At 39.9% G+C, this 24,303-nt stretch overlaps 4 protein-coding genes and 1 long non-coding RNA gene across 7 annotated transcripts in view; 2 read left to right on the top strand and 3 right to left on the bottom strand.

The window, feature by feature from the left end:
- Positions 1-376: 376 nt before the first annotated feature.
- On the bottom strand, positions 377-3,958 carry mrpl24 (mitochondrial ribosomal protein L24). Of its 2 annotated transcripts, none has more exons than XM_037795519.1 (6): positions 3,843-3,958; positions 3,437-3,623; positions 2,474-2,569; positions 1,981-2,084; positions 1,250-1,380; positions 377-846 (listed from the first exon to the last, which is right to left on the bottom strand). In XM_037795519.1, the coding sequence occupies exons 2-6, from the start codon at positions 3,617-3,619 to the stop codon at positions 710-712; spliced, it is 651 nt and encodes a 216-aa protein (XP_037651447.1). In that variant the 5' UTR covers positions 3,620-3,623; positions 3,843-3,958; the 3' UTR covers positions 377-709. The 2 variants fall into 2 exon arrangements, with proteins under 2 accessions (XP_037651447.1, XP_037651446.1); XM_037795518.1 differs by lacking the exon at positions 3,843-3,958 and adding an exon at positions 3,754-3,829.
- Positions 3,959-5,882: 1,924 nt separating this feature from the next.
- On the bottom strand, positions 5,883-14,075 carry LOC119503648 (hepatoma-derived growth factor-like). The gene is made up of 6 exons (XM_037795521.1): positions 13,853-14,075; positions 11,383-11,459; positions 10,147-10,282; positions 8,645-8,803; positions 8,350-8,538; positions 5,883-7,651 (listed from the first exon to the last, which is right to left on the bottom strand). Exons 1-6 carry the CDS (start codon positions 13,937-13,939, stop codon positions 7,631-7,633), a joined length of 669 nt encoding a protein of 222 aa, XP_037651449.1. The 5' UTR covers positions 13,940-14,075; the 3' UTR covers positions 5,883-7,630.
- LOC119503650 lies at positions 13,165-14,429 on the top strand. Its single transcript, XR_005210364.1, has 2 exons — positions 13,165-13,905; positions 14,011-14,429. It is a non-coding gene; the product is annotated as an uncharacterized LOC119503650 (long non-coding RNA).
- A 2,688-nt stretch (positions 14,430-17,117) lies between these two features.
- On the top strand, positions 17,118-22,960 carry prcc (proline rich mitotic checkpoint control factor). The gene is made up of 7 exons (XM_037795515.1): positions 17,118-17,872; positions 17,968-18,018; positions 18,820-19,302; positions 19,555-19,638; positions 19,791-19,937; positions 20,290-20,355; positions 21,058-22,960. The coding sequence occupies exons 1-7, from the start codon at positions 17,570-17,572 to the stop codon at positions 21,142-21,144; spliced, it is 1,221 nt and encodes a 406-aa protein (XP_037651443.1). The 5' UTR covers positions 17,118-17,569; the 3' UTR covers positions 21,145-22,960.
- Positions 22,961-23,121: 161 nt separating this feature from the next.
- mrpl9 (mitochondrial ribosomal protein L9) overlaps positions 23,122-24,303 on the bottom strand; it is a 3,190-nt gene continuing 2,008 nt past the window's right edge. The window contains exons 5-8 of one of the 2 annotated variants that reach the window (XM_037795517.1): positions 24,292-24,303; positions 24,086-24,169; positions 23,550-23,708; positions 23,122-23,495 (exon numbers count right to left, since the gene is read on the bottom strand). The exon at positions 24,292-24,303 is cut by the window's right edge and continues 90 nt beyond it. In XM_037795517.1, the coding sequence (XP_037651445.1) occupies positions 23,202-23,495; positions 23,550-23,708; positions 24,086-24,169; positions 24,292-24,303 (549 nt within the window). In that variant the 3' untranslated portion in view covers positions 23,122-23,201. Of the gene's footprint in view, positions 23,709-24,085; positions 24,170-24,291 lie in introns of both variants that reach the window. The other variant, XM_037795516.1, reaches the window with a different exon arrangement.

The raw sequence follows: 24,303 nt of genomic DNA, 5'->3' as shown, positions 1-24,303 counted from the left end.
AAAAAAAAAAAAACATTCTGTGGGTTCATAAAATCGGTCTCCCGTTCATTGTCTATGGAGCAGCTCCAGACTTTATACCCTATGACATCACAAGTTTGAGACTTACTTCTCTGGTTTCTGGCTTTGAGAGAGTAGCTCATGTTCACAAATATTGATTGAACTTTCCACGGCCATGGAAATAACATATTGGAATTATTAATTTAGGTGGCGTTACCCTTTAAGTTTGTAAACCTTGTGGTTTAATAATATTGTCCTTTGAGAATATGTATTTATTTAAATAGCTAGTCTACCAGCTAGTCTTCCTGGGGTCCAGATATAAGGTTCCTCGACTGAAATATGGAGTGAACTTCTAGTATACAGCAAATACAAGCTATTATATTAGTTTACGTGTGACATTTATTCACAATTACAAAAAAAGAAACATAATTCAAACTCTGATACCAGAGAATAGAGAACGATTGAAACTATTCAGGAAACATTTACGTAACAGGTCTGTTTCACCTCCTCATATTTTTTTACAAAGCTGTCATTTCCTTACTAATATGTATGTTGCACCAGTGTTTTCCAGTGTTTCCATAAGCCTTACTCATGTTATCCTCATAGTCTCTCTTTAACATGCCATTCTGCTCGACTCCCACCAACACATGGAGAGTTTTCAGGGTGGAAACTGGATAGCACAATGGTGCCTGAGTGTCTCTAGTTTGTCCGGTCAGTACCAGTAGGACCTTCGGGGCCTTCTGTTCTCCTGGATGCCCATTTTCTCCATGACTTCCTCCTCCAGGGTTTTTAAAGACGGTACGTAGGTTTTTTCTAGAGTGGCTTCTGGACTGGTGTCTTTCGGACCATCTGTAATAGCAGAGAGACAAAACAGTCACACGTAAGAATATATACAACTGGAAAAACACAAGAATAAAAAAAGCAGAAATTTTAGCAGACACCTGTTCACTCTGAGTGCCTCCAGATGTTTGGTTGGACGACACATCGTACAAACTAGGTTATTTCAAGCGTAAAATTAAGTTGGAAAGTTGTTGAGCATTGGTAAAGGTTTACACTTCTCAATGTGTTTCTAGTTTCTTCCACTATAAAACAATTAAACTGCATCACTCAGACACCTATTTTTAGAATCCAAGTCTGCTTATGCTGGAAAAAAGATCGACAGACAGTTTTTATGTGCCGACTCTCCGCTACAACACATAATAAACTGGTTACTGAGAAAATCCCCCTCCAATGAATAAAAACACACTCTCACCTTTCCACTGCATTGGCACGATGCCATCTCGTCGCTCTACGACAGGTTTGGGGATGATTCGACCCGTCCTGAGAGCCACTCGGACTCTCTCCCCCTCTTCTGTGAATTTCCACTCCACATCAGTGGGCTTCCTGGAAGAACAATATCAGCATGTCAGATTTAATCTGTTATGGAACCAAAGATCATTTACATTTATCTACAGTAAATGACGCTGGACTATTTCTTAATATCCTGAAAGTAGTTTGAAGATTGTTATTATACGGCATCAGGGATGTCAAGATACCAGAAATTTAGTAGTATACCAATGCCAGTGAAATTCTACGATTCTCGATACCAATTCGATACCACGGTAAAAATAAAAACAAAAGAATAAATCCTATGTACTTCAACATATACTCCTTTATTACCGTTTGCTGCTGTTTTTTTGTGAATTTATCATTAATCCCTGATGATTTTTTCTGCCGGTCATACTTAAGAGTTTTTTTTTTTATATATTTATTACAATTTGTTTTCAGAATAACACCAGGAATTAGAGCTTCACTTCAACTTCAGCACAACCTACTTAGGACTTCAGATAGCAACAATGCATGACCGTCTAGAAAAATGACAACAACTCATTGTGACTGCTAATCTGTGGTTCTGCTATTGTTAAGGTCCTGAGGTGGATGTGCACATGCATAGCCACAATTTTAATTATTATTATTATTGCAGTGTAGCAAACTTTACTGTACCTGTCTGAGGGGTCAATGAGCGCAACATCGTGGAGCAGGATGGGAGCCTCGCTAGAAATGTAAGTCCCACGGTAATCCCCAGTTTTTCCAATATACCTGTGATGCTAAGACAGATAACAATAGTTCAAACTCTAATAACCAAACAGGTGGTGGCCAAATGGCTTTTCATGGCACACTTTGTCGGCTTGTTTCACCTTGACGTTGTACTAGACATGTGTCTCCATCTGGTGGAGCGAAAAAATAAATGCACACTGTATGACACAGCTAGAATTAACATGAAAACTTTACCGTTAACTTTTTGGTGAAATGAGATGACTGACAGGTCATCTCTGTATCCAAAATTGTTTAAATGCATAGTGAAGCATCAGCACTATGTGTGGAGAGAACAGCAAGACAACTTTTTGTCCTCTCAACAGCAACGACAATTATACTGCGATACACCAAACAGCTTCCAGTTATTTCCCTCTGAAAACAAACTACAGTAGTTCCTTACTGCGTTCAGGCCCTCCAGCATAACCCAATTTCTGTGTCGGAAGACTTGGATCACTTTTCCCTGCTTCCCTTTGTCCTTCCCTGCGAGAATCTCCACCTGAGAAACGAATGAAAAGCAGATACTTAAGTCTATGTTGTTCAAACATTGTCTTATTACATCTAACAGTTTTTTCACAAAAAACCCCCTAAAAAAATCTGTCTGGAGCCGCAAAACATTTGAGCATTGTGATGAAAGTAACACAGTTTATAGTCTAAGTTTATAGTATATAAGTCTAATGCAGTGAGGGCCAAAGTGCAAATGTACGACGGAATATTAGGGCCACACTGAGGGAAAAAACATCTGAGATTTCCAGAATAAAGTCATAATATTACGAGAAAAAAAGAAAATAGCACTTAAAATTACTACTTTATAATATTATGACTTTATTATTGTAAACTTATGACTTTATTCTCGTAATATTACAACTTTTTTTCTCGTAAACTTCTGACTTCATTCTCATAAAATTACAACTTTTTTTTCTTATAAACTTCTGACTTTATTCTTGAAATATAATGACTTTATTCTCAAAATCTCAGATTATTTTGTTCCCTCATTGTGGCCCTAATACTCTGTCATACCGTCGTACCATAGACCTACAACAATGATAAATAAAAATGAAAACAAAAAACAGTTATTCATTTTCATTTTTAAAAATCCAGAGGGAGCCACAGTAGAGGAGATAAAGAGCTGCAGGTTGCAGACCCCTGGACTAGATGAATACTGGACTTAAAAGTAAAAGGCAAAAACATTAGTCTTTAAGTTTTGAACTAGTAAAATCTCAGAACTACACTGGCAGCTTGAATATTTCATTATAACTATGTAAAAAACACACAACCACTGTGTCAGAGTTGCAGCTGGCAATTTGTTTATGAAGTCTAAAGAGTTTATTTTCCTATATAATATATGTGATGGAGAGTGTCTCACCCTGTCCCCTCTGAACACAGACCAGTCCTCTGCTGCTATGGGCTCCACAAACACCTTCCTCCTCCTCTTCCCAGGAGGATTCAGCCTCCTAGCAGCCGGAGTCCACGGCCTGTTGGTGCCGAAGCGGTAGTCTTTAGGCACCACCACCCTGGCTGCCATGGACAGGAGAGCAGTCAGCCTCATCGTGCTGCAGAGACACAATCAACCAATGCTCATGAAGTAGCTCAACACAAGCTATATGCTAAGTGTTAGCTTGCTGGGAAACTATCATTAACACAGCAGCTATGGATACAACATTATCTTTAAAACACACTAACATCTTAAATAAGACTGCTACATATCTTTTCACAGTGTCGTTATAACGAAAAACCCGAGGAAAGTAACATAACATGCAGAAAGATCTTACCCTCTGTTGATGTCAATGTCACATGTAGCAGCACTGACGTCACCAACACTAGCGTCATCGGACACCGCCCCCTAGCGGACAGGAGGGTGAGAGCTGGCTGTACGCATGCGCAGTGGGCCAAGTAATGCATCTTCTTTGGTGTTTATTGGCGGTTGGCAAACCAGCTACCTACTGGACTGGAGTATGGAGCAGTAGATTGACAGGAAAAAAATGAAGTAAAAATAAAATAAAAATAAAAAAAATAAAAAAATAAAAAAATAAAAAAATAAAAAAATAAAAAATTATAAAATAAAAATAAAATACAATAAAATAAAAATAAAAATAAAACTAAAAATAAAAATGAAAATAATGTTTATGTTACCCGAAGGCCACCGTAGTTCTCCAACACGCTTGTAAAACTGTGGTAAAGTGAGCTGCAGAGAGCAAAACCGTGGTACACCCATCCGCATGTTGACTACCGTTGCTCCTAAAGTAGTGTTATTGTGTTAAGGACGACCTCTGAGCGAGGCGAACGGCGTTACCACGGTTTTGCACTCGGCGGCTTCATAAATTGCTCACGTTGTCTCATTTCTGCCTGTATAATCTGTGATGAATTGACCATTACCTACACTGTGTTTTCTGAGAATTAATTAGTTTGACAGCATCATTTAATAATAACCATTTTCTTTTAAAATGCAACTATGATGTGTCATTTGCAACATTATGAGCACAAATGTTTAAAGGTCCCATATCGTGCTCATTTTCAGGTTCATCCTTGTATTTTGTGTTTCTACTAGAACATGTTTACATGCTGTAATGTTAAAAAAAAACTTTATTTTTCTCATACTGTCTGCATGAATATACCTATATTCACCCTCTGTCTGAAATGCTCCGATTTCAACGAAATTGCAACTTTATTGCGTTGCTAGGCAACAGTTTGGGTCCATGTTTACTTCCTGTCAGCCGATGACATTCACATACACTACAACAGGAAATAAACTGGGACACATTTAAAATGTTTATGTTTAAAACCGTGTAATGATCTATATATTGTGTATTTGTGACATTACAAATGAACAGAAATCCAAACGGCTTGTTTCAAACACACAATTTCTGCATACGGGCTGTGTGTATTTCTCCGTATATTGAACGTTTTGATAGTTTAACAGTATTTATATAGCACTTAAACCTGCTTTATAATATAAAAGACATGAAAATTTCCATTTTTACATAATGGAATCTTTAAGATGTCATAGTATATTTTAAATGTAAAAACAGATTCATTTTATAGAAAGTGTAATTTTAATGGGGTATACAAAAGAATACCCCTTTTCATTAAATACTTTTATAGAATTGCAGAAAAATAATCTACACAATTAAATGTTGTTAATTATTCATGACCTATGGTTCTTTTTTTCCTTTGCTGTTTTTTGTTATGATGAATAAAATCAATCGAGCACGCTGAAGAAGTCATTAATCTTATGTACCGGATGCACCAGCTGCCACAGAGAACTTTTAAAGAATGTTTTAGTCCAGCACTTCATGGATATTATAAAAAAAAAAAAAATACAAATGAAAGTGGATTTAAAACATCATGTTTCCACCCAAACAACTTATTTAAAGAACTCATACTCAACCAAAGCCTATGACAAATTCAAAGCTGTCAGGATATGTTACGTTACACCATAACTAGTTCAGCTAACACGGCCTAGAGCACCAAACTGTGCTGCGAGGCTCTCTGGAGAGCAAATTATTTGTGACAAGCGCGCACACACACACACACACACATATATACACACACAAAGGTGCTGTCGTTAGTTTCATACATTTGTAACAGAGTGAAAAATGAGATGTGAAATATTTAATTAGGTTTGGTTGGTAGACTTTGGCCTGCTTGACACATTTGTGACTCAAAAGAATGATTTTATATTAGAATGGCATACAATACTGTTGGTTAAAAAGAACTCAATGATTGTTTTAGGTGCTTTCCAGACCGAGGAAGTAGATAATCCACAATAAACAAGGAGGATTTACGGAATATAAACATGACAAAAACAAGGGTTTTTGTAATCAACATGTTTATTAAATGGACTGGCAACTACAACAGTAAACTAAGCAGCAGATGAAGATGAATGACAGCTTCTGAAACTAAAAGAGAAAAAGCGTAACCAAGAATTACACCATAATGCCAAATCACACCCTTGGAATCAACTCCAGACTTTAGAGGGCCACTTTGACCATTTTATAGTTTGAAATCAGTGGTATGTTAACGTCATTTTAGGCACAGCAGTCAGAGTTATTTCCACTTTAAAAGCTGAGATACATTATTATAAATTTGATTAACTGTGGGTTCATGTTGCCAAATACAGGAAAGAACACTAAAGCGATGACAATGACATCCAAGTAACATGGTGAGCAGGCCCAGCATTACAAAAAAACACTTTGAACCTTAACAAAAATTACCTATTATAGTGGAAAATAACAAACACCACATTTTGAACATGTCGTCTAAACAAAAGTCAAAATAAAACACATCTTTAAAACATCACAACTTTGTTTCACAGCCAAAATAATAAGACCATTGAAGTAAAACAGACTCATATTCCAGTTAAAGAGAAACCAAAAAGTTTTACAGATGGTTCATTCTGTAGATTCTTCTCAATTTAATTTCTTCCCAAAAAAATCACAATTTGTGTAGAAAGACAGAAAGGAAATATATTTGGTACGATCAATTACTGAATGCATTTAAGTGTTCTTAAGTATCAAGCATTGGCAGCGTTAACGTGGGCTTAATTAGAACTTGTAATAACGTGAAATTGATAGTTGAGTTGATGGATTTGAAAGAATTTGCCAGATAATTTCTCCAGAAAAAGTGGCGACGAATAACTTTTACCCTCACAGCTCCACCTGCACCAAAGTTTCAAGACCGCGCTCCGACACGACAACATTCAGGAATGTCTTTCTGCTTTCAATAATCAACAATCATCAGCTGAAGAAAGGTACAGAGGGGTTTACAAAGTAGCTGTTTTAATCCTGCAATAGTTCTTCTCAAATGGGCTTTACATATTCAATCTGGTGAAATGAATCACAGAAATTTGGTCACCTGCAATGAAGCATTCACTACACCAAAGCAACAAAACCTGCGTTGCATAAAAACATCATACAGTGAGCTATACGATGATTAATGGGGCAGAGGAAAAACTAATTCTGAAAGTGCAACTCATGACTGAATATACGTATATGGTTTAATATGATGTAAGATGAGGCTGATAAGCTAGGTGAAACAAATGAAAGTAAAACATTTAATTTGTGAACCAAAGCTGAGAGCATGGGTGAAAATTTGTTCTTATTCCTGTACAATATCTATGTTTTAAAACCATCAAATGGGAGGATTTATCTTTTTTTGTGGTTTAAATGTTCTCCTTTTTTTATTTACTATATATTCAGTGTTTATTCCCTCTGAACTGAAAAAAATGTTTTTGACACCTAGCATTCAGTCTTTGTAATTATGTAATTGCACTTAGAAATAAAAAATATATACACACCAAAAATCCCATTTATAAATGAGCCTTAAAGTGCTCAGTTCAATTGTTTGAAATCAGATTAGCAAACTTTTTTGTTTCTGGGATATATGATATCCCAAAAATGGCAAATGAGGATTTGTTTGTCTCTCAATACAAACACTTAGGTTTTTAAAATTCTCCTATTAATTAAACAGCTGAAATCTGGCATCCTGCAGGTAATCATGTTGATGCTGAAATTCCAGAGAAAAGCGTCAGAGTTTCTTGGTTTTCTTCTGAGAGTTGACGTTAAGCGCTGTCTGTCACAGGCTGTGGGGGGAGAAATTAGAGGAATTATTACATTTAGTGTCTCTGACAAGCAACATAAACATACAATTTTCTCACTTATTTTTTCATGTTTTTTTAAGTATCGATACTTAAAGCTTCAGTAGGTAGAATATTTTTGCATCATTGGGCAAAAATTTCATAATAACCTTTCAGCATATTATAATTCAAATGTTCTGAGAGAAAACTGAACTGGACTTCTGCACGTCCTCATGGCTCTGTTTTCAGGCTTTAAAAAATCTAGCCCGTGACGGGAGACTTTGGACAATCGCAGGTCATTTCAGAGCGAAAGCGTTCCTATTGGCTGTGCTCCGGCTGGTGGGCGATGCCTGGTATTTTAGGCGAGAAATAGGTATTACAGTAACAGAATATTGATTCATATTTGATCAGCGCTGCCTAGTTTGACTGTTTGAGTTCACCGGGGTTGCGAGTGATTGACAGCCGGCTCTCATAGACGGCAAGGCTCCAGCTCTGACTGGTTGTTTTCCTCTGGTCTGTGAAATCCTGCAGATGCCATTAGGAGCACTGGAGGAACATGATTTTTTTCAGATTATCTGTCTCATGCACTGCTGTCGGGATATAGTGACCGTTTTATAAAAATAACTTTTATTAATCATATTTGTTCCAATTCTACCCACTGCAGCTTTAAGTCCACATAATTTGATGTTTGACGAGTGTCTCACCTTATCTGCCGTTAGCTTGCCTCCTGCTGGAGCGGTTTCCTGGGCCTCTGCTTTCGACTCGCTCTGTGAGGAGGGAGCAGTTGCCTTGGGTCCAGCCACATCGTTGAGCTTGGCCTCCGCATTAGACTTGTTGTGGTCTACTTTAGGATCCCCTTCTCCCTCTGTATCCTTCGGCCGCTTGGGTGATGCCTAACAAAAGGTTGGAGGAAGTGTCAGAGAGACAGAACGCTGCACTATGAACCGACTATAAAGCTCTCTACTTGGACTGTGTATGAAAGACGAACCCAAAGCTCACCTCTGTGGACTCCTCTGCTTTACGTTTAGCTCCTCCCCTCTCGTTCTTCTCGTCGATGACCAGGGCCCCTTCATCCTCATCACTGCTGCCCTCGGCATCAGCTTTCTCAGAGCCCCCTGTATCCCCTGCTCCTTCTGACGCGTTGTCCTTCTTCGAAGTCTACAGGCAGAGATTGAAATAACAGTTTAAGAAAAGGAAACAAAGTCTGCAGTTGGACCCACAAAGAGCACACGGCAAAGTCTACATGGTGTCTTGAATTAGTAAACAGTGCAGTTCTCTTACATTCTTCAATGGGGGTAGAGAGTGGAATGTTATTGGTGCAGAAACTGATTTCACCAGGTTCATACAGATATGAGGACTTTTGTGTCAGTGTTGCATTGACTACGAGTTTTGTGCTTGCTGGCCAAACAAGCCAATTTCATCACACACTATGATTGGTTGTTCACTAGATATTCTTGTGGCTTTGTAGAAAAAATGCTTTGTCCTTTGCTTGCTTCTCTGTGCTAACCATCGACTGTATATGAAGATGGATGTAATGACAGCTCCCCAAAAGTCAAGCCAAAAAAAGAAGCGATCTCGATCGCCCCCTGTGGCTGGCTGCAGTATAGGTCATAAATCCCGCCTCACTCCATGTTAGCGGATGGGACATGGGTCAAACTAAAAAGTCAAAGTACACGTCAAATACATTTTTCCCAAAGATGATTCTGTCATTGTAGGTAGTTTTTATCACACTAATGTATGTTCAAGTGTTAATTTTTCTGATAAGTTTAGTTTTAATTAGTCATTTGATGCTATAAAAAGGGGGTGAGACGTCATGATTGACAGTAGTCACGGAGCCAGAGGCTCGGGAACTGTACGAGAGAGGAGATGTAACTTTAACTTTCCATAACCGTCACGAGTCTGTGTAATAGAACATGATTTTTTTCATAAATGTAGTTACAGACATATTATGGGTAGTTGTTGTGTCTTTCTAGCCAAACAGCTACCGTGGTGCTAACGTAGCAGCTAGGTGGCTCACGCTAACAAGCTGTGGCTGTGCTCGGCTTGTGATTGGCTCTGGCGGGTGTGTGTGCGGGACTTTGATAGCGTGGCTCCCGCTCCCCCCCTCACTACTGCGCAGACTCTGACTCCAAGTGACGTCACAATCTCAAGATGGCAGCTCCTGTATCCGGGGTATTTTGGCTTCACTATTGTACAGTGGAAGAAAGTGGAGAAGCGTCGTCCATCTTTATATACAGTCTATGGTGCAAACACCTTGAGGTCATCCCTTTCCAAACAAGGCAACAGTGAAAACATCACCCTCTGTAATCGGTGCCGTTTTCAGGAACCGTTAGTTTTCCTTGTTTTGACCCGTGATAGTTTCACCGTCATGAACCAATGAGTGTTTGAAGAGGCAGTGAGATACATCTCTTTCAGCAATGTGATATTATACGGGGCACAAACATAACGTAATTACTCACAGTACAATAAACACTTGGCCTCTATCCTAGAAACACACACACCTCGCTGTCATGCGTGACGGTGGGGTTGTTCTCAATCTCCCAGAGTCCCTCAGCGAAGCCTTTCCTCTTGTTTGCTTTTCCAAACTTCTCCTTATTTTCATCATATGGGCACAAATCCTTGGCCCCCAGGAACGCCCTGTGGTGGTCAAACATTAGAGATGTCAATATAACTCAATTTGTTTTCTAAATGTGAACAGCCATTCACACAAACACATAGCTTTATGCCATACAAGTAGCTGTGTCTATTTTGACATTTGGACGATGACAACACATGCTGCTAAATTCTTCTATACAGTATTTTAGTGATAAATGATTAGTCAATTATTACTTGATCAACAGAGATTAATTAATGACAATTTTGACAACTGACTGTTTATCAAGTAGATCAAGATGAATTATTGTTATATAGAGTTATAGTAATTATCTACGTTGGACAGAACAAATAATATACTGAAGATTTTGCTATCATTAGAGCCTTACCAGTACTGGGGATATGTAAATGTAAAGTTTGCATTAGACTTTGACATGTCTTGTGTTGAAAAAGTAAAAAAAAAAAGTTCAAAGAGTCAACAAATTATGATGCCTTATCTGGGGGATATATTCACCGCAAACTTAAGGGAACTCAGAAGATGTAAAACAGTGTTCAGGAAAGGTCACAGGGTCAACAAAATTGTCCTGCACCTTTATATGTACTACATACTGTAGGTGCATTATATAATTAATGTAATGCACCTAAATGATAATGATGTTAAGTGCTGTGCCGAGGCTTCGGCGCGCGTGTCGAGTAATCCAGGAAGTTTTCTGTGAAGTGTGTATCGAGGCTTGTATCATTTTAGACCAATGACGTCACTGAAAACGTCCGAAGCTGAAATACAGTTGAGAACTTATTATTCCTGAATAAAAATGAAAAATGTCTCCCATCTATCATTTTCTTATAGTTACACAAGCAAATTCACTGTCCTCTGCCCGGATAAACCACTGCCACATATCTGGACTATATCTGCCTGTTTTACACTATCTCACCGATAGGTGGTTTCATGAGCATGTGAAGCCCAGATGAAGCCTGGTGAAATTAACCCTTTAGTGAACCAATTTGCTGGAGAGCTTCAGTGCTTCATCTCGCCATCACTACTAAATGGACACATAAATATAGATAAACTAGTTTTCAGTATGTTTCTGTCACCATTTAGGCTCCACTTAGAATAAGACTGACAACATTAAACACACATTACTCACGTCTCATGCGTCCCAAAAAAGAAAACCTGGTACTTGTTTGAGGGGGACTTCACGGCTCCTTCGGGTAACTCATCAATCTGTGAATCAAGAATAAGAGTTTGTAGCTCAGCTCAATCAGTAAAGTTCTTAAAGTTCTCGTATCTAACATCCTTGCAGTGCACGGTTAGGCTCCACCACTCTGACCATATTTATTTGTGTTTTTAAAAAGAGCACGGCAAGACACAGGAAGGCATGGCATCCGTTTGCTAACTGCCAGACAGGCTTTTGGCATTCCCCGATAGGGCCACTGTGTCAGGATAGGTGGGGCAGGACCTGTAGCCTGCTGACAAGGGGCATGGCTGATAAGACTGAGAATAAGGAGGGAAGAGGCACAGGTCAATACTGACACTTACTTAACTATTTTGGGTGATAGTATTGTTTTTTTTTAAAAGAGTTTTTGTATGAGTTGTCTGTCAATCAAATGTATCAAGGTTGCTACACTACCATCAAAAACATAAAACACTGGCTGAATCTGCAATCGAGTGTTTCCTTTTCAACTGTTCATGCCAGTGGTGGTGTTTGGGTTCCACATTTATCCATTGTAGTTTTGGCTCTCTTGCAGCATAAAGTGCCAAATAGTTTTGGTTATTTTTTATCCTAACATGTTCTCTTATTTAGTTTGCATAACAGTATTTACACACCAAAAGACTGACAATAACCTGATATTTTCAGGTGGAATTTCATTCATTCATTCATTCTCACTGCGCAATATCATTTTCCACCTGTGCAATTTTGTTAATAGTCTGTTTATTGTCAATACTGTATATACTGCTCTTATTTTTATACTTCCTTCTATTTAAATGGTTCATATTTTGTTATAATTTGTTTAGCTCTTTTTTACTGTGTTAGCTGATGCTTCTTGTTTTTTTAAACTATCCCCTTTGCTGCTGCACACTGCAGGACTAATAAAGGAATATCTTATCTTATCTTTATAAAGCTCTGAGTGAGGCTGTGTTTGAGCAGGTAAAATACAAACTAGTTAAAAGTTCACATTTCCTCCCATGCTGAATGAATTAGGAAACACCGACTGTAACACACAGCAGCCCATGTGTGTTTATAGAGCTGGTAGACATTAGTACCTTCTGGTTTTTATAGAACCAAATTTTACCATAATGGAAGTAATTCCAACTTACAAGCAGAAACACTGTTACTTGTCGCAACAAGTGTGTAGAGACAGGCATGTTTACAAAGTTACCCCAGCATATGGCTACACACAAGCAGCCATGAGTGGGATGTAATGCAACAGATATTATGGAAAACAACGTCAAACTTATTCAGCTAGCTAAAGTTAAATAATTCGCCTTTTGAGTTCTTTAGATAGCAACAACTTTAGATAAGATAATATAAGGTCTGCTACTGTGTGTGACGTTATGTCCTGACCGTTAACTTGTAGCCGACGGTTAACCCAACTGCTCTTTTTTAACGGTTAGTTAGCTTTAAGTTAACGGTCGGCTTTAAGTTAACGGTCAGCTGTAAGTTAACGGTCAGCTTTAAGTTAACTGTCAGCTTTAGGTTGACGGTTAGTTTTAGGTTGACGGTTAGCTTTAAGTCAACGGTCAGCTTTAAGTTAACGGTCAGCTTTAAGTCAACGGTCGGCTTTAAGTCAACGGTCGGCTTTAAGTTAACGGTCGGCTTTAAGTCAACGGTCGGCTTTAGGTTAACGGTCAGCTTTAAGTCAACGGTCAGCTGTAAGTTAACGGTCAGCTTTAAGTTAACGGTCGGCTTTAGGTTGACGGTTAGTTTTAGGTTGACGGTTAGTTTTAGGTTGACGGTTAGCTTTAAGTCAACGGTCAGCTTCAAGTCAACGGTCGGCTTTAGGTTGACGGTTAGCTTTAAGTCAACGGTTAGTTAGCTATACGTTAGCCTAACAGGCCCCCCCTATGAGCCGAAAGCGGCACATTACAAGCATCGTTGGTGGCAGAGAGAGCAGCTAGCATTAACATAATCATGTTTAGTTATCCCAGCAGAGTAATGAAGTGTCTGTCTACACGATGACTCACTGGGAAGACATTTCCCAACTGTCTACAGTTGGTTAGCTTGTTAGCTGTGTGTGTGTGTGTGTGGATGCTAGGCAACGTTAGCTAGCTAAAACGAACGAGCTAGCTAGCTAGGCTAACTCATGGTAGCTAACGCCAAGACCTATAGAAGGAGGCTGGGACACGCGTCATATCATCGGGGGTATTACACATGCGCAGTAGAATGTCACCGAAATTCAGCCAATCGCAACGCACGACCGCCGCTTCAGTTACACTGCGCATGCGTTAAACCCCAAATTCAAAGACCCGTGTCCCAGCCTCCTTTAATAGGCCTTGTTGCTAACGCTAACTGCTGTTAGGCCTCGCAGGTAAACAAGTGATAGAGCAGACAGTCAGAAGAGATTAACACCAAACCCTGTTGCTAGGAAACAAACAAGACATTAAGGAGCTCTTACCCTCGCAGGCCAGTGCGGATACCCCTTCATTTTAGCAAACACAAGATCTCCAGGTTTGTATTCTCGTTGCCTGTTGGACCTCGGCATGTTTCTTGGCTTTGCTATGTCCAGATAATAATAATATGAATTAAAAACACAGTTTTAATGTGGCTCAACAGTGTTCCGGTTTGGTTCAACAAACACCTGCTGCTAAACAAGCCTCAAGCTGTCGGTTTATCATCCAGATGAACCAGGCGCGGAAAAACTGGAGCGAAGACGAAGCGGACGACTTTTCTTTAGCTGTTGACTGTAAACCACCACGACCCCGGTGGTATAACCACACCGCTCTGGTTTAATGTTGAATAACGTTTCAAATGATCTCAAACTAAGCGCGGTAACTGTTTGGTTTTATCTCACAATCACAATCCACTGGCTCGTCCCTCTCGGACTGTTTGGGTTTGAAATTGAAACCCGCCCGCAGACGCGCCCCCAAGCCGCTCAGCAGCGCTCCTGCTGGCCAAAACCTCCCTCACACTGAAGCTGTATATCTCATGTAAAAGAAATTACAGCTCTAAGGCAATAAAAACGTTATTCACTTGGAAATTTGCATGACAATTTTTCAACTAAAATAGCAATTAAAGATCCCATATACTCATTTTCAGGTTCATACTTGTATTTTGTGTTTCTAATAGAACATATTTACATGCTGTAATGTTCAAAAAACACTTTATTTTCCTCATACTGTCAGCCTGAATATGTCTGTATTCACCCTCTGTCTGAAACGCTCCGTTTTAGCTCATTTGAACGGAATGGCAACAGAATTGCGTTGCTAGGCAACAGTTTTGAGTCCATGTGTACTTCCTGTCAGCCGATATCATTCACATACACTGCAACCAAGGCCTATGGAAAGGAGGCTGGGTCAAGGGTGGACATGGGTCTTCGGGTATGGGGTATAACACATGCACAGTGTAACTGAAGCTGCGGTCGTGCGTTGCGATTGGCTCAATTTCGGCGAGTGCAGACCAGATTTTACTGCGCATGTTTTATCCCCCCAAAGATATGAGTGTGACCCAGCCTCCTTTCTATGGGCTTTGACTGCAACCAGGAATAAACTGGGACACATTTAGAATGTTTACGTTTAAAATTGCTGACAGCTTGTTTCAAATGCAGAGTTTCTGTGTACGAGCTGTGTGTATTTATCTGTGGATTGAGTGTTTCGATACTTTCACAGTATTTATATAGGACTTTAGCCTGCTTTATAATAAAAAAACATGAAAATCCCACTTTTTACAATATGGGACCTTTAAAGTATGACACACTATCTGGGGGGTAGGGGCACTCTGTCAGTCATTTTGAAGGTGAAAGATGCAGCAGATACAGATTTCCTCCTGTACTCTGTCTATTTTCGTTTTACACAATATGAAAATTAACTGCAACTTTCTAGAATAATAATAATAATCTGTTTGTTGTTTTTTCAGATGACATTAATTACATAAATAATAATGTTTTGAAAATAAATAACCAGGGACCCCAGTCGGTAGTTCTTGTATGTTAAATAGGTTGGTAGGATAAGGGTTAAGGAGTTTACCTTCAGTCAGCCAAAAATAAATGGACCTAGTTAATTTACATGGCCGGATTCATTTGCATGGAGGCCCAAAGCAAAAAGGCTCTATATAAACAGATGCTTTCGTCTTCTCTGTGCATTGTGTACAGTTGTTTTATGCTGGAATACTACCAGGGCATAGATGTGCTGTGTGGTAATTTGATTAAACACATACATTTATGAATATTCAAGCACAAAACTGAAATAACGAGGTATTGAAATAACATTCTGACACAAAGACCGTCTTCAATATAGGGCCTCACTCAGTTTACTCCCACAGGTCACTCCATTATCAGGAAAGTTGTCATTGCCATGCCATATATTAAGTATCATCTATCTGTCACAAAACAGCTTAAATCCCAATTTTCATCCATTTCAAATTAGACAAAAGTATGTGGAAACCCAAACATTAGACCAATATGTGATTGTTGGACACAATCCAAAACCATGTGCATTAATATACTGCTTTAACAACCTCCACTCCTCTGATTTCGGGATACGTTTTTTTGAGATCAGGACTCTGTGCCGGCCCGTCAAGTTCTTCCATACCAAACGCAAAAATATTTCTTTACAGACCTTGATTTGTGTATGGAGGCATTGTCATGTTGAAACAGGAAAGGGCCTCCTTCAAACTGTTCCCACAAAGTTGTAAACATATCTTCTCTAAAATATTATCATTTGTATATGTATGTATATATATATTGCTTGTTGCTAAATAATAATTAATGTGTTGCTAAAGACATGTAAATCCAGAGGACAGATGGTAATTTTGTAATGGGTTATGTATGAATAATTGTTTTTTGTCTGATGGGTCTCACTTGTCTGTCTGTCTATGGTAACAGTATGTCTATTGTGTGTGTACTTTTTCTCAAACTGAGCTGCCTATGGATGCAAAATTAATTTCAGTGCAAACTGACAATAAAGTTGTATTGTATCGTATCGTATATATATATATGTGGTATATATATATATGTGGTATATATATATGTGGTATATATACACTCAACGGCCACTTTATTAGGTACAAGGTGTACCTAATAAAGTGGCCGGTGCTAGTAACGGGTGGTCTTCTGCTGCTGTAGCCCATCTGTTTCAAGGTTTGACGTGTTGTGCGTTCAGAGATGGTATTCTGCATACCTTGGTTGTAACGAGTGGTTATTTGAGTTACTGTTGCCTTTCTATCATCTCGAACCACTCTGCCCATTCTCCTCTGACCTCTGACATCACAACAAGGCATTTTCGTCCACACAACTGCCGCTCACTGGATATTTTCTCTTTTTCGGACAATTCTCTGTAAAACCCTAGAGATGGTTGTGCGTGAAAATCCCAGTAGATCAGAAGTTTAAATACTCAGACCAGCCCGTCTGGCACCAACAACCATGCCACGTTCAAAGTCACTTAAATCCCCTTTCTTCCCCATTCTGATGCTCGGTTTGAACTTCAGCAAGTCGTCTTCACCACGTCTAGATGCCTAAATGCATTGAGTTACTGCCATGTGATTGGCTGATTAGCTATTTGTGTTAACAAGCAATTGAACAGGTGTGCCTAATAAAGTGGCCGGTGAGTGTATATATATATTTATTTTTTTCAGATACAGTAAATGTATGTCTATACACACTCGGTCCTCCGGGGGGCGTTACCGCTCTGGAGTTGTTTACCACCTTAAAACAAAACAAACGAAGAAGAAGAAAGCTGCTCAGTAAGCTTCTGCGCAGTTGCCGTTTTTCTCCAATCATGAATGATCGAAGCGAATGTTTTGATGGAGTCTAGAGACTAAAACCAGCTCTGCTATAGTGCTGTAAACTCACAGCTGCTGCGTCAACCGAGGTCGTATTATGTTGCAGTAACAGATTTAGTTTGACTGAGCGAGAAAGGACCAGTTAGTTAGTTAATATCGTTTAGCTGCGGCGGCCTAGCTAGATAACGTTAGCTGTGTTGACCGGCTGTGTTGCTTCTCTTCATACTACAGCTTCATTATCTCTGTGGCTGTAGTTATCAAACATTATCGTACCTTTTAATTGAAGCAAGAACGTCGGAAAGTGTGAGCTTCTTGAGACCAAATCCAGCTGGAAGAAGTGGTTATCCATGTCCACGAGTTCCTGCAGATTAACCATCTTTAATAACAAAACACAAACATGTCTTTAGTCGCTTATGGCAGCAGTGATGACAGTGACTCAGAAGGCACCTCAACTTCTGCAGCACCGGTCAGCTCAGGAGGGCTCTTCTCTCTCCTGCCTGCTCCCAAGAAAAAGACAACAGGAGGAACCGAGGGGGGACCAAGAAAGGAGACAAGAGAGACCCGTTCAGCAGGGGACAGCTCGTCAAACGATGACCCAGATCCTCAGCCATCTAAAGGAGGCTTATTTTCTAGTCTGCCTAAGCCGAGGAAGCGAGCAGAGCCTGTCAAGATCAGTGTGCCACAGATCCAGAGACGGGATGTGAGTACTGAGTCCTATCAGCTTTTATATATATTGTAGCTCCTGTGGTGTGTAATCAGGGTGTAAGACATAATCTATGTATGTGTTGTCCACAGTCAGACTCTGATGATGATGATGAACCAGCAAAGAAGAAAGTACAACCTCAGGTAAGAATATCTCTCACTGCTCCCTCTTTTGTGTCTCCTCTGATATTCTTCTCAACATTTCCACTGCTTCAGTAAGGTTAAAAAATACATCAAAATGCAGGGAACCAATTCCACAGAACTGTAAGATAAGGAAAGGCAAGGCAGCTTTATTTGTATATAACACTTCAGCAACAGGGCAATTCAAAGTGCTTTACATAAACATTCAAGAACATTGCGACAAAGTGCAAAAGAACATTAAGACATAATTAAAACAGTTATACAAACATGAAATATTAGAAAATAAAAACAAACTAAAAATAAAAGCTAGGATCAAAGCTAAAATAGAGTATAACACACAAGAGTAAAAGCTCTAGTGCAGTATAAGATCATTATCTGGTTTAATAAAAGGCAGCAGCAAACAGTAAAGTTTTAAGCTTTGATTTAAAAGATCTCAGAGTTGTAGCGGTCCTGCAGGTTTCTAGGAGCTTGTTCCAAATATTTGGTGCATAAAAACTGAACGCTGCTTCTGCATGTTTAGTTTTGACTCTGGGGACACTAAGCAGACCTGATCCAGATGACCTGAGAGGTGTGGATGGTTCATAACATAGCAGAAGATCAGAAATGTATTTTGGCCTTAAACCATTTAGTGCTTTGTAAACCAGCAGGAGTATTTTGAAATCAATTCTCTGAGAGACAGGGAGCCGGTGTAGAGACCTCAGACTTCAGTACTTTGCATAGTATACAAACTACAGGGATGTTGCTGCCATTCCCTGAACTCACACTGCCCTTTTCCATTTCCATCTCCATCCATATCTCTTCCAGGGTTCAGGCCTTTCCTCCCTTCTACCACAACCCAGAAACATGACAGTGAAGGAGATGGACAGACTCCTGATCCCTCACACGCTCACCAAGCGCCAAGAACCCAAAGGACCGAAACCTGGAGCGCCGGCTCAGGGTGGGCTTGGCTCTAGTGCGTCTCCCTCCGCTATCAAAGCTGCAGCGAAATCGGCCGCCTTGCAGCTGGCCAGACAAATAGCCAGCGACGACCAGGACGAGGAGGACATAACCCCACAGAACTACTTTTCTCTGGGCGAGAGCTCGCAGCCTCTCCCCGCGGTCGTCCCAAGCTTAGACCCTGACCCGGTAGCCCCCGCAGAACCTCTTGCGCCTGCACCTGCAGATGATGAGCCGGGTCAGTCGGACGCCCCACTCGACTTTGGGGGGAGCCAGGAGGGAGCAGGTCCATGGGGAGGTCAATATGCTCAGCTTCAACAGCCCATGGCAGGCCCAGAAGCTCTCCCTCCGGTAATCATGACTCGTAAAATACCTGATACTGCATATACGTACATGTCAGCTGGATGGCTGTAGATTCTGATTACTCTTACATTTATTTGGAGTATTTAACATTAAGTTGACGAAATAAATCCAGTTCAAAATCAGTTCTCTTGTAAACTGGATTACCAGTCCTATGGTCAACTATAGACATTAAAGAGATGTAAACCAGCAAAAATGGAACGTGAATTTAAGTGACATCCCAAACATGTCCTCTTTTGACAGGGATACTACAGTGAGCCATACTACGAGGATCCTGACGTAGAGGCTGAAGAGCCCGGCAACTCTGCCATGTTTGATGATGAAGCGGTAAGAAGTTTGCTGCTAATTCTATCTGTATTGTTTTGCTATATAACTCCATACTTTATACATCGGTTAATTCTTGACGATTTTGCAGCCTCATCAATACAGGTTTAAAATGTCATTTAACTGATGTGAGCATGTTCTTCCTTGTGTTTCAGTTCATGCGGCTGCAAGGGAAACGGAACAGGGGCAAAGAGGAGGTGAAGTTCCTGGAGATCAAGGGGGACGACCAGCTGAGCGGAAACCAGCAGTGGATGACCAAGAGCATGACGGAAGAGAAGCAGACCCGTCAGTCCTTCAGCAAGGTGACCACCTGACTAGACCTCCTCACTGTTGATTTACACTTAGTTGAGACTTGGAACTCATAAAGCTCCGGCCATAAAATGTCTGATGTCTTGGAACCTAAAAATATTTCACGGCCTGATTCAACAGACAGGATTCTGATTTCTCTAATGTGAACATTCACCAAGAAGGAAATGGCTTTGGTAGTTGGACTCTTGATACGCTTGATACTTACAGGACTGTTACAAAAATGATTTCATGCAATTCAAGCAGCATAAAAAGTCAGAAGTCTTAGCCAATTTTGCAAAGCAATAACATGTACTACAACACTTAATGTATCATTTACATTTTCTCTACCTTTTTTCATTTCTGCAGAAAAAGGGAGAAATGCCCACAGGACAACAGCGACGCAAGCACCAGATAACATATCTCATTCACCAGGTGAGTGCTGCCAAAGGGAGGAATTCAGAGTTAATTTCATTGATGTAACTAAAAAAACTGAACATATTGTAGCTAAGACGAGGACTTCTAGTAGACCGACTTGGCAACATATTTTTCAATTGGTTTTGAAGGTGATTTACAGAGCAGGGTGTGAGTCAGTGTTTCTGTACCAACACACCGAGAGTCTGCACTGCCAGTGTGACATGTCTGCACACATTCAGCTCCAATTGTTGGCTGCCATGTTTGGCAAACATCGAGCGTGGATTGTAGCTTAAGCTGCAGGATGACGAGCCCACACACGAGGCATTCAAACAAGCGAAAGCCACATTTCTCTTAACTTTGCCTGCAGCTTCCTGTTTAACTTTCAGAGTAATTGGCTATACAATCATGTTTTATTTTTACACACCCCGGATGGTATGCAAAGTTGTGATTAGCCCAGAGGATGGGGATTTGTTTATGTTGTTAAGCTGGTTGGCATTCAGAGCTCATATTTGTTAGCGTACTCTCTCAGGATTTTGGCTTCTCTAAAAGCGGGTTTTGCTCCTCTTATCTCTGGTAATCTGACCCCCATAATTAGACTTGCACTCTGTCCACAAGCATTTAAAGTCACTTGAAATTGAACAAAAACAGATTCGACCAGCGGACTGGATCTCCTTCTTTTTTTTTTTTTATTTCCCCTTACTTGATTTTCTTCTTTCACAGGCAAAGGAACGTGAGTTGGAGCTGAAGAACAGCTGGGCAGATAACAAGCTGACCCGCCGGCAGACGCAGGCCAAATACGGTTTCTAAATGTCAAACTGTGGACTCTTGGTGGCATGTGGAAACACTGCATCAGAAAGTAGAGTAGAGCTTTCCAGATTTCCCTACGCAATGGGAAAACATATTTTTTGGGAAGAAACTATACACACCCACACCTTAATACAGATTTTCCCTCCTGTATTTGTGTTGTTATTATTCAGTAGTTCTTTTGGTCAACGGTTACTTTTGTACGGAAAATCCAGCCGTTAAACTTCCTTTCACAGTCATTTACAGTACCTATAGGCTCTATACCTGCACATAACAGTGTTTTTAAGGAACCTGTGGCCAGCCAGTGACCCTCAAGTGGCCGTTATAAATGTTTTCCTTTGACAGTGTTTGCTTCCTGTTCATACAGCGAATCCTGATGTATGACTCCTGTTTCTTTGTGATTTAAAGATGACATAATGACAGATAACTCCACAAAAAAGGTTTGGTTCTCTGGCAGTCACAGAAATGTTAGTAAAATGTTGCCGCTGATAAAGAGAGATGAACCAGTAGAAAGCTGTGATGCATTCATTACATATTTATACGATGAATTGACACCTTTGTAATAAGAAATAAAGATGATGTTGGAATACATATGCTGCTCACAATGACTCATTAAATTAAGGATGTCAAAGTTGTCCATGTTGCTATCATTTCATCCCTATTTTTTTTATTTACTTCATGTTCAGCAAAGTTGTGAAAGAGCATACCGCCATCAACTACAGATATTTTATATAAATTAATTGCCAGAGAACCAAACATGCATTTCCCTTTCCGTTGGTTCTTTAGGGACTATCATCTGGCTGATTTTAACATGAAACCGGACCTTTATCTCAGTATTATCTGGCTGCATCCAGCATACATTTACAGATTCACTAGTTTTCTCCTAAGTCCCAATGACAAGTCTTTATACTAGTGTGCAATTGACAGTGTGGTAACACATTTAGCCTCTTGAGGATACCCTAAATAGAGATCACATTCATTAAGTTGTTTTATTTTAGGTGGCTGAGAGGAGGCCGTACTGTATTTCTTTCTGCTGCTCCAGTTATAGGAAGACTATGCCGTCAAAATTAATCTGTGGCTTGTTCTCTGCCAGGGAGCCAGAAGGTTTAAAATACACATTTGTTAAGGGAAACTGCTATGAACCGTTTAATATGGTGAAACAAAAATACTGCTAATCTCTCCAGTGTTTGGAGAATATTGCAGATTTCTTAAAATCGTTCTTGCATCAATCTTCCTGCAAAGAAGACTTTTAAACTGAAGCAATGCCTTTTATTCAGGCTCTACTGGTTTCCTAGTCCACCCCCCATCAATATTTTCTTAGTTTTCAAGCAGATAAGAGTATAAATGTTATCTCACGAGCTATTAGTGATTCCTTACACATGGATTTTTGTAGAAAGTTTCACATGGAAACTTTGTCCAGGTGTAGCTGTGGCTCTGTATTCGTCCACCATTACTGTTCCGACACATGCACAACCTGAACTGCCTCAAAACTAACTCTGATGTTTGGGCAGAAACATACCAGCAGTCCTGGAAGACTTCACAGTTATAGTACATATACCGTCGGTAGAGCTGCAGAGGGGGTTTGGAAGAAATAACATTTCTTTAACAATCAGACATTCACATCCCCCCTTGGTTAATTACATTATCTGTCTCTCCTAGGACAAAACATTGACCTCAGCAGCTAACAACTGTATTAAGGCACTGACATTTCAACTTCAGTGACTAACATGTTTGACGGCATTACTGGGAAAAATCTTTTTGTTATGCATGTTGTGCAGTTCAAATTAATGAATAAACCTTTTCCTTTCCTGGCTCCATACCTCTGAAAGCAACTGGGTAGTTTTTTGGTTATGTCAGGTATCATGATGATGATGATGCAGGTATTACATACGGTAAGATTACAAACTTAATTTAGAGTTCACATGTAATATACTTAAGTTCCCAAACATTTAAATAATTAATTAATAATGACGCAGACGATTGTTTTTATGCATGTATAATGTGTATTATGGGTAAACAATATCCATTGCAGTTCTATGCACATCTTCATTTGGAGTCCATTAATCTTTCTTCGGGCTGTCGCTAGGTGGTGCTGTTGTGTCTGGACTCGTCTGTGTACTTGCTGCTGATTCTTCTTTAGCAGCGGAGACTCCTGCTGAGGCTGCAGCTTCACTAACTTCACTCACAGAGTCTTTACCTGCTTCAGCTTCTACAGCAGCATCAGAAGCTGCTTCCACTGCAGCTTCAGAAACAGCAGCTCTCTCCTCAGTGGCATCAGAAACTGCCTCCACAGCAGCTTCTTCCACGGCAGCTTCAGAAACAGCTTTCACAGTAGCTTCCTCCACAGCAGCTTCTTCCACGGCAGCTTCAGAAACTGCCTTCACAGTAGTTTCCTCCACAGCAGCAGCAGAAACTGCCTCTACAGCAGCAGGTTCTGAGATGTCTGCGGCCGCCTGCTGCTCCTGCTGCTCTTGCATTTGTGTTTTCAACTGCCGCTGATAACTTGCAGATGGGTCCTCATATGGCATCAGTGAAATGGGGATGCGAACTACGTCCATTCCATTAACCTGGAAGATAAAAATATGAAGAATAAGCAGACTGGTCTTTAGTAGAATAACAGCCTTAACCTGCTTCTGTTTAGTGAGGTTTTTAATTGTTTTTGGTTCATGGAGAGTGACATGAAGATGTACTCTTGGTGGAGAAACACTAACAAAGATAATTAAGATTCAAGGTAACTCTCTACAGAAAATATTAGCTATATATTTCTTATAAAAATGTGTTTTTCTTGGAGTACCAGTATGTAAAAAAACTCTTCACTTTTAGCATTTTAAAAATTACATTTCCACTAACCACTAAAAATGCATCTATAGGATGGAGCTCACTTGCTACAAATGTCTGATAATAAAATGATGCATGTGATGCACTGAAAAAGAAGGTTTCTTACCGTAACTTCACACCAGTAGTCACCCACGTCCTTGACCGACTCAAATGGGAGACTCAATGCATGAGGTGGCACAACGATTAGCAGCTAAGGAAAAGTTATTATTTAAGTCAATAAAACAATTGTATGTTCAGCAGAAGCAAATACTTAATGTCAAATAGGATAAAAAGAAAACGTGTATAAGAAGACAGAGACGAAGACGGCCTTACCTTCTTTTGAAA

The sequence above is a fragment of the Sebastes umbrosus genome, chromosome 15 (genome assembly GCF_015220745.1).
Source record: "Sebastes umbrosus isolate fSebUmb1 chromosome 15, fSebUmb1.pri, whole genome shotgun sequence".
NCBI lineage: Eukaryota > Metazoa > Chordata > Actinopteri > Perciformes > Sebastidae > Sebastes > Sebastes umbrosus.
Note: the sequence above shows the minus strand (reverse complement) of the source record. Positions and strands in the feature narration are given on the sequence as shown.

What these genes read in the sequence shown, in the direction of transcription:
- mrpl24 (XM_037795518.1), bottom strand. Translation starts at nt 3,827, where the DNA reads ATGTTATGTTACTTTCCTCGGGTTTTTCGTTATAACGACACTGTGAAA. An exon ending in GTAGCAGTCTTATTTAAGAT is followed by an intron (nt 3,624 to 3,753) that starts GTTAGTGTGTTT and finishes GTGTCTCTGCAG; the next exon opens with CACGATGAGGCTGACTGCTC. An exon ending in CTCATTGACCCCTCAGACAG is followed by an intron (nt 1,381 to 1,980) that starts GTACAGTAAAGT and finishes TTGTTCTTCCAG; the next exon opens with GAAGCCCACTGATGTGGAGT.
- LOC119503648 (XM_037795521.1), bottom strand. Translation starts at nt 13,939, where the DNA reads ATGCCGAGGTCCAACAGGCAACGAGAATACAAACCTGGAGATCTTGTG. An exon ending in ATCCGCACTGGCCTGCGAGG is followed by an intron (nt 11,460 to 13,852) that starts GTAAGAGCTCCT and finishes CTTGATTCACAG; the next exon opens with ATTGATGAGTTACCCGAAGG. An exon ending in AAGCAGAGGAGTCCACAGAG is followed by an intron (nt 8,539 to 8,644) that starts GTGAGCTTTGGG and finishes ACCTTTTGTTAG; the next exon opens with GCATCACCCAAGCGGCCGAA.
- prcc (XM_037795515.1), top strand. Translation starts at nt 17,570, where the DNA reads ATGTCTTTAGTCGCTTATGGCAGCAGTGATGACAGTGACTCAGAAGGC. An exon ending in CACAGATCCAGAGACGGGAT is followed by an intron (nt 17,873 to 17,967) that starts GTGAGTACTGAG and finishes TGTTGTCCACAG; the next exon opens with TCAGACTCTGATGATGATGA. An exon ending in CCCGTCAGTCCTTCAGCAAG is followed by an intron (nt 19,938 to 20,289) that starts GTGACCACCTGA and finishes TCATTTCTGCAG; the next exon opens with AAAAAGGGAGAAATGCCCAC.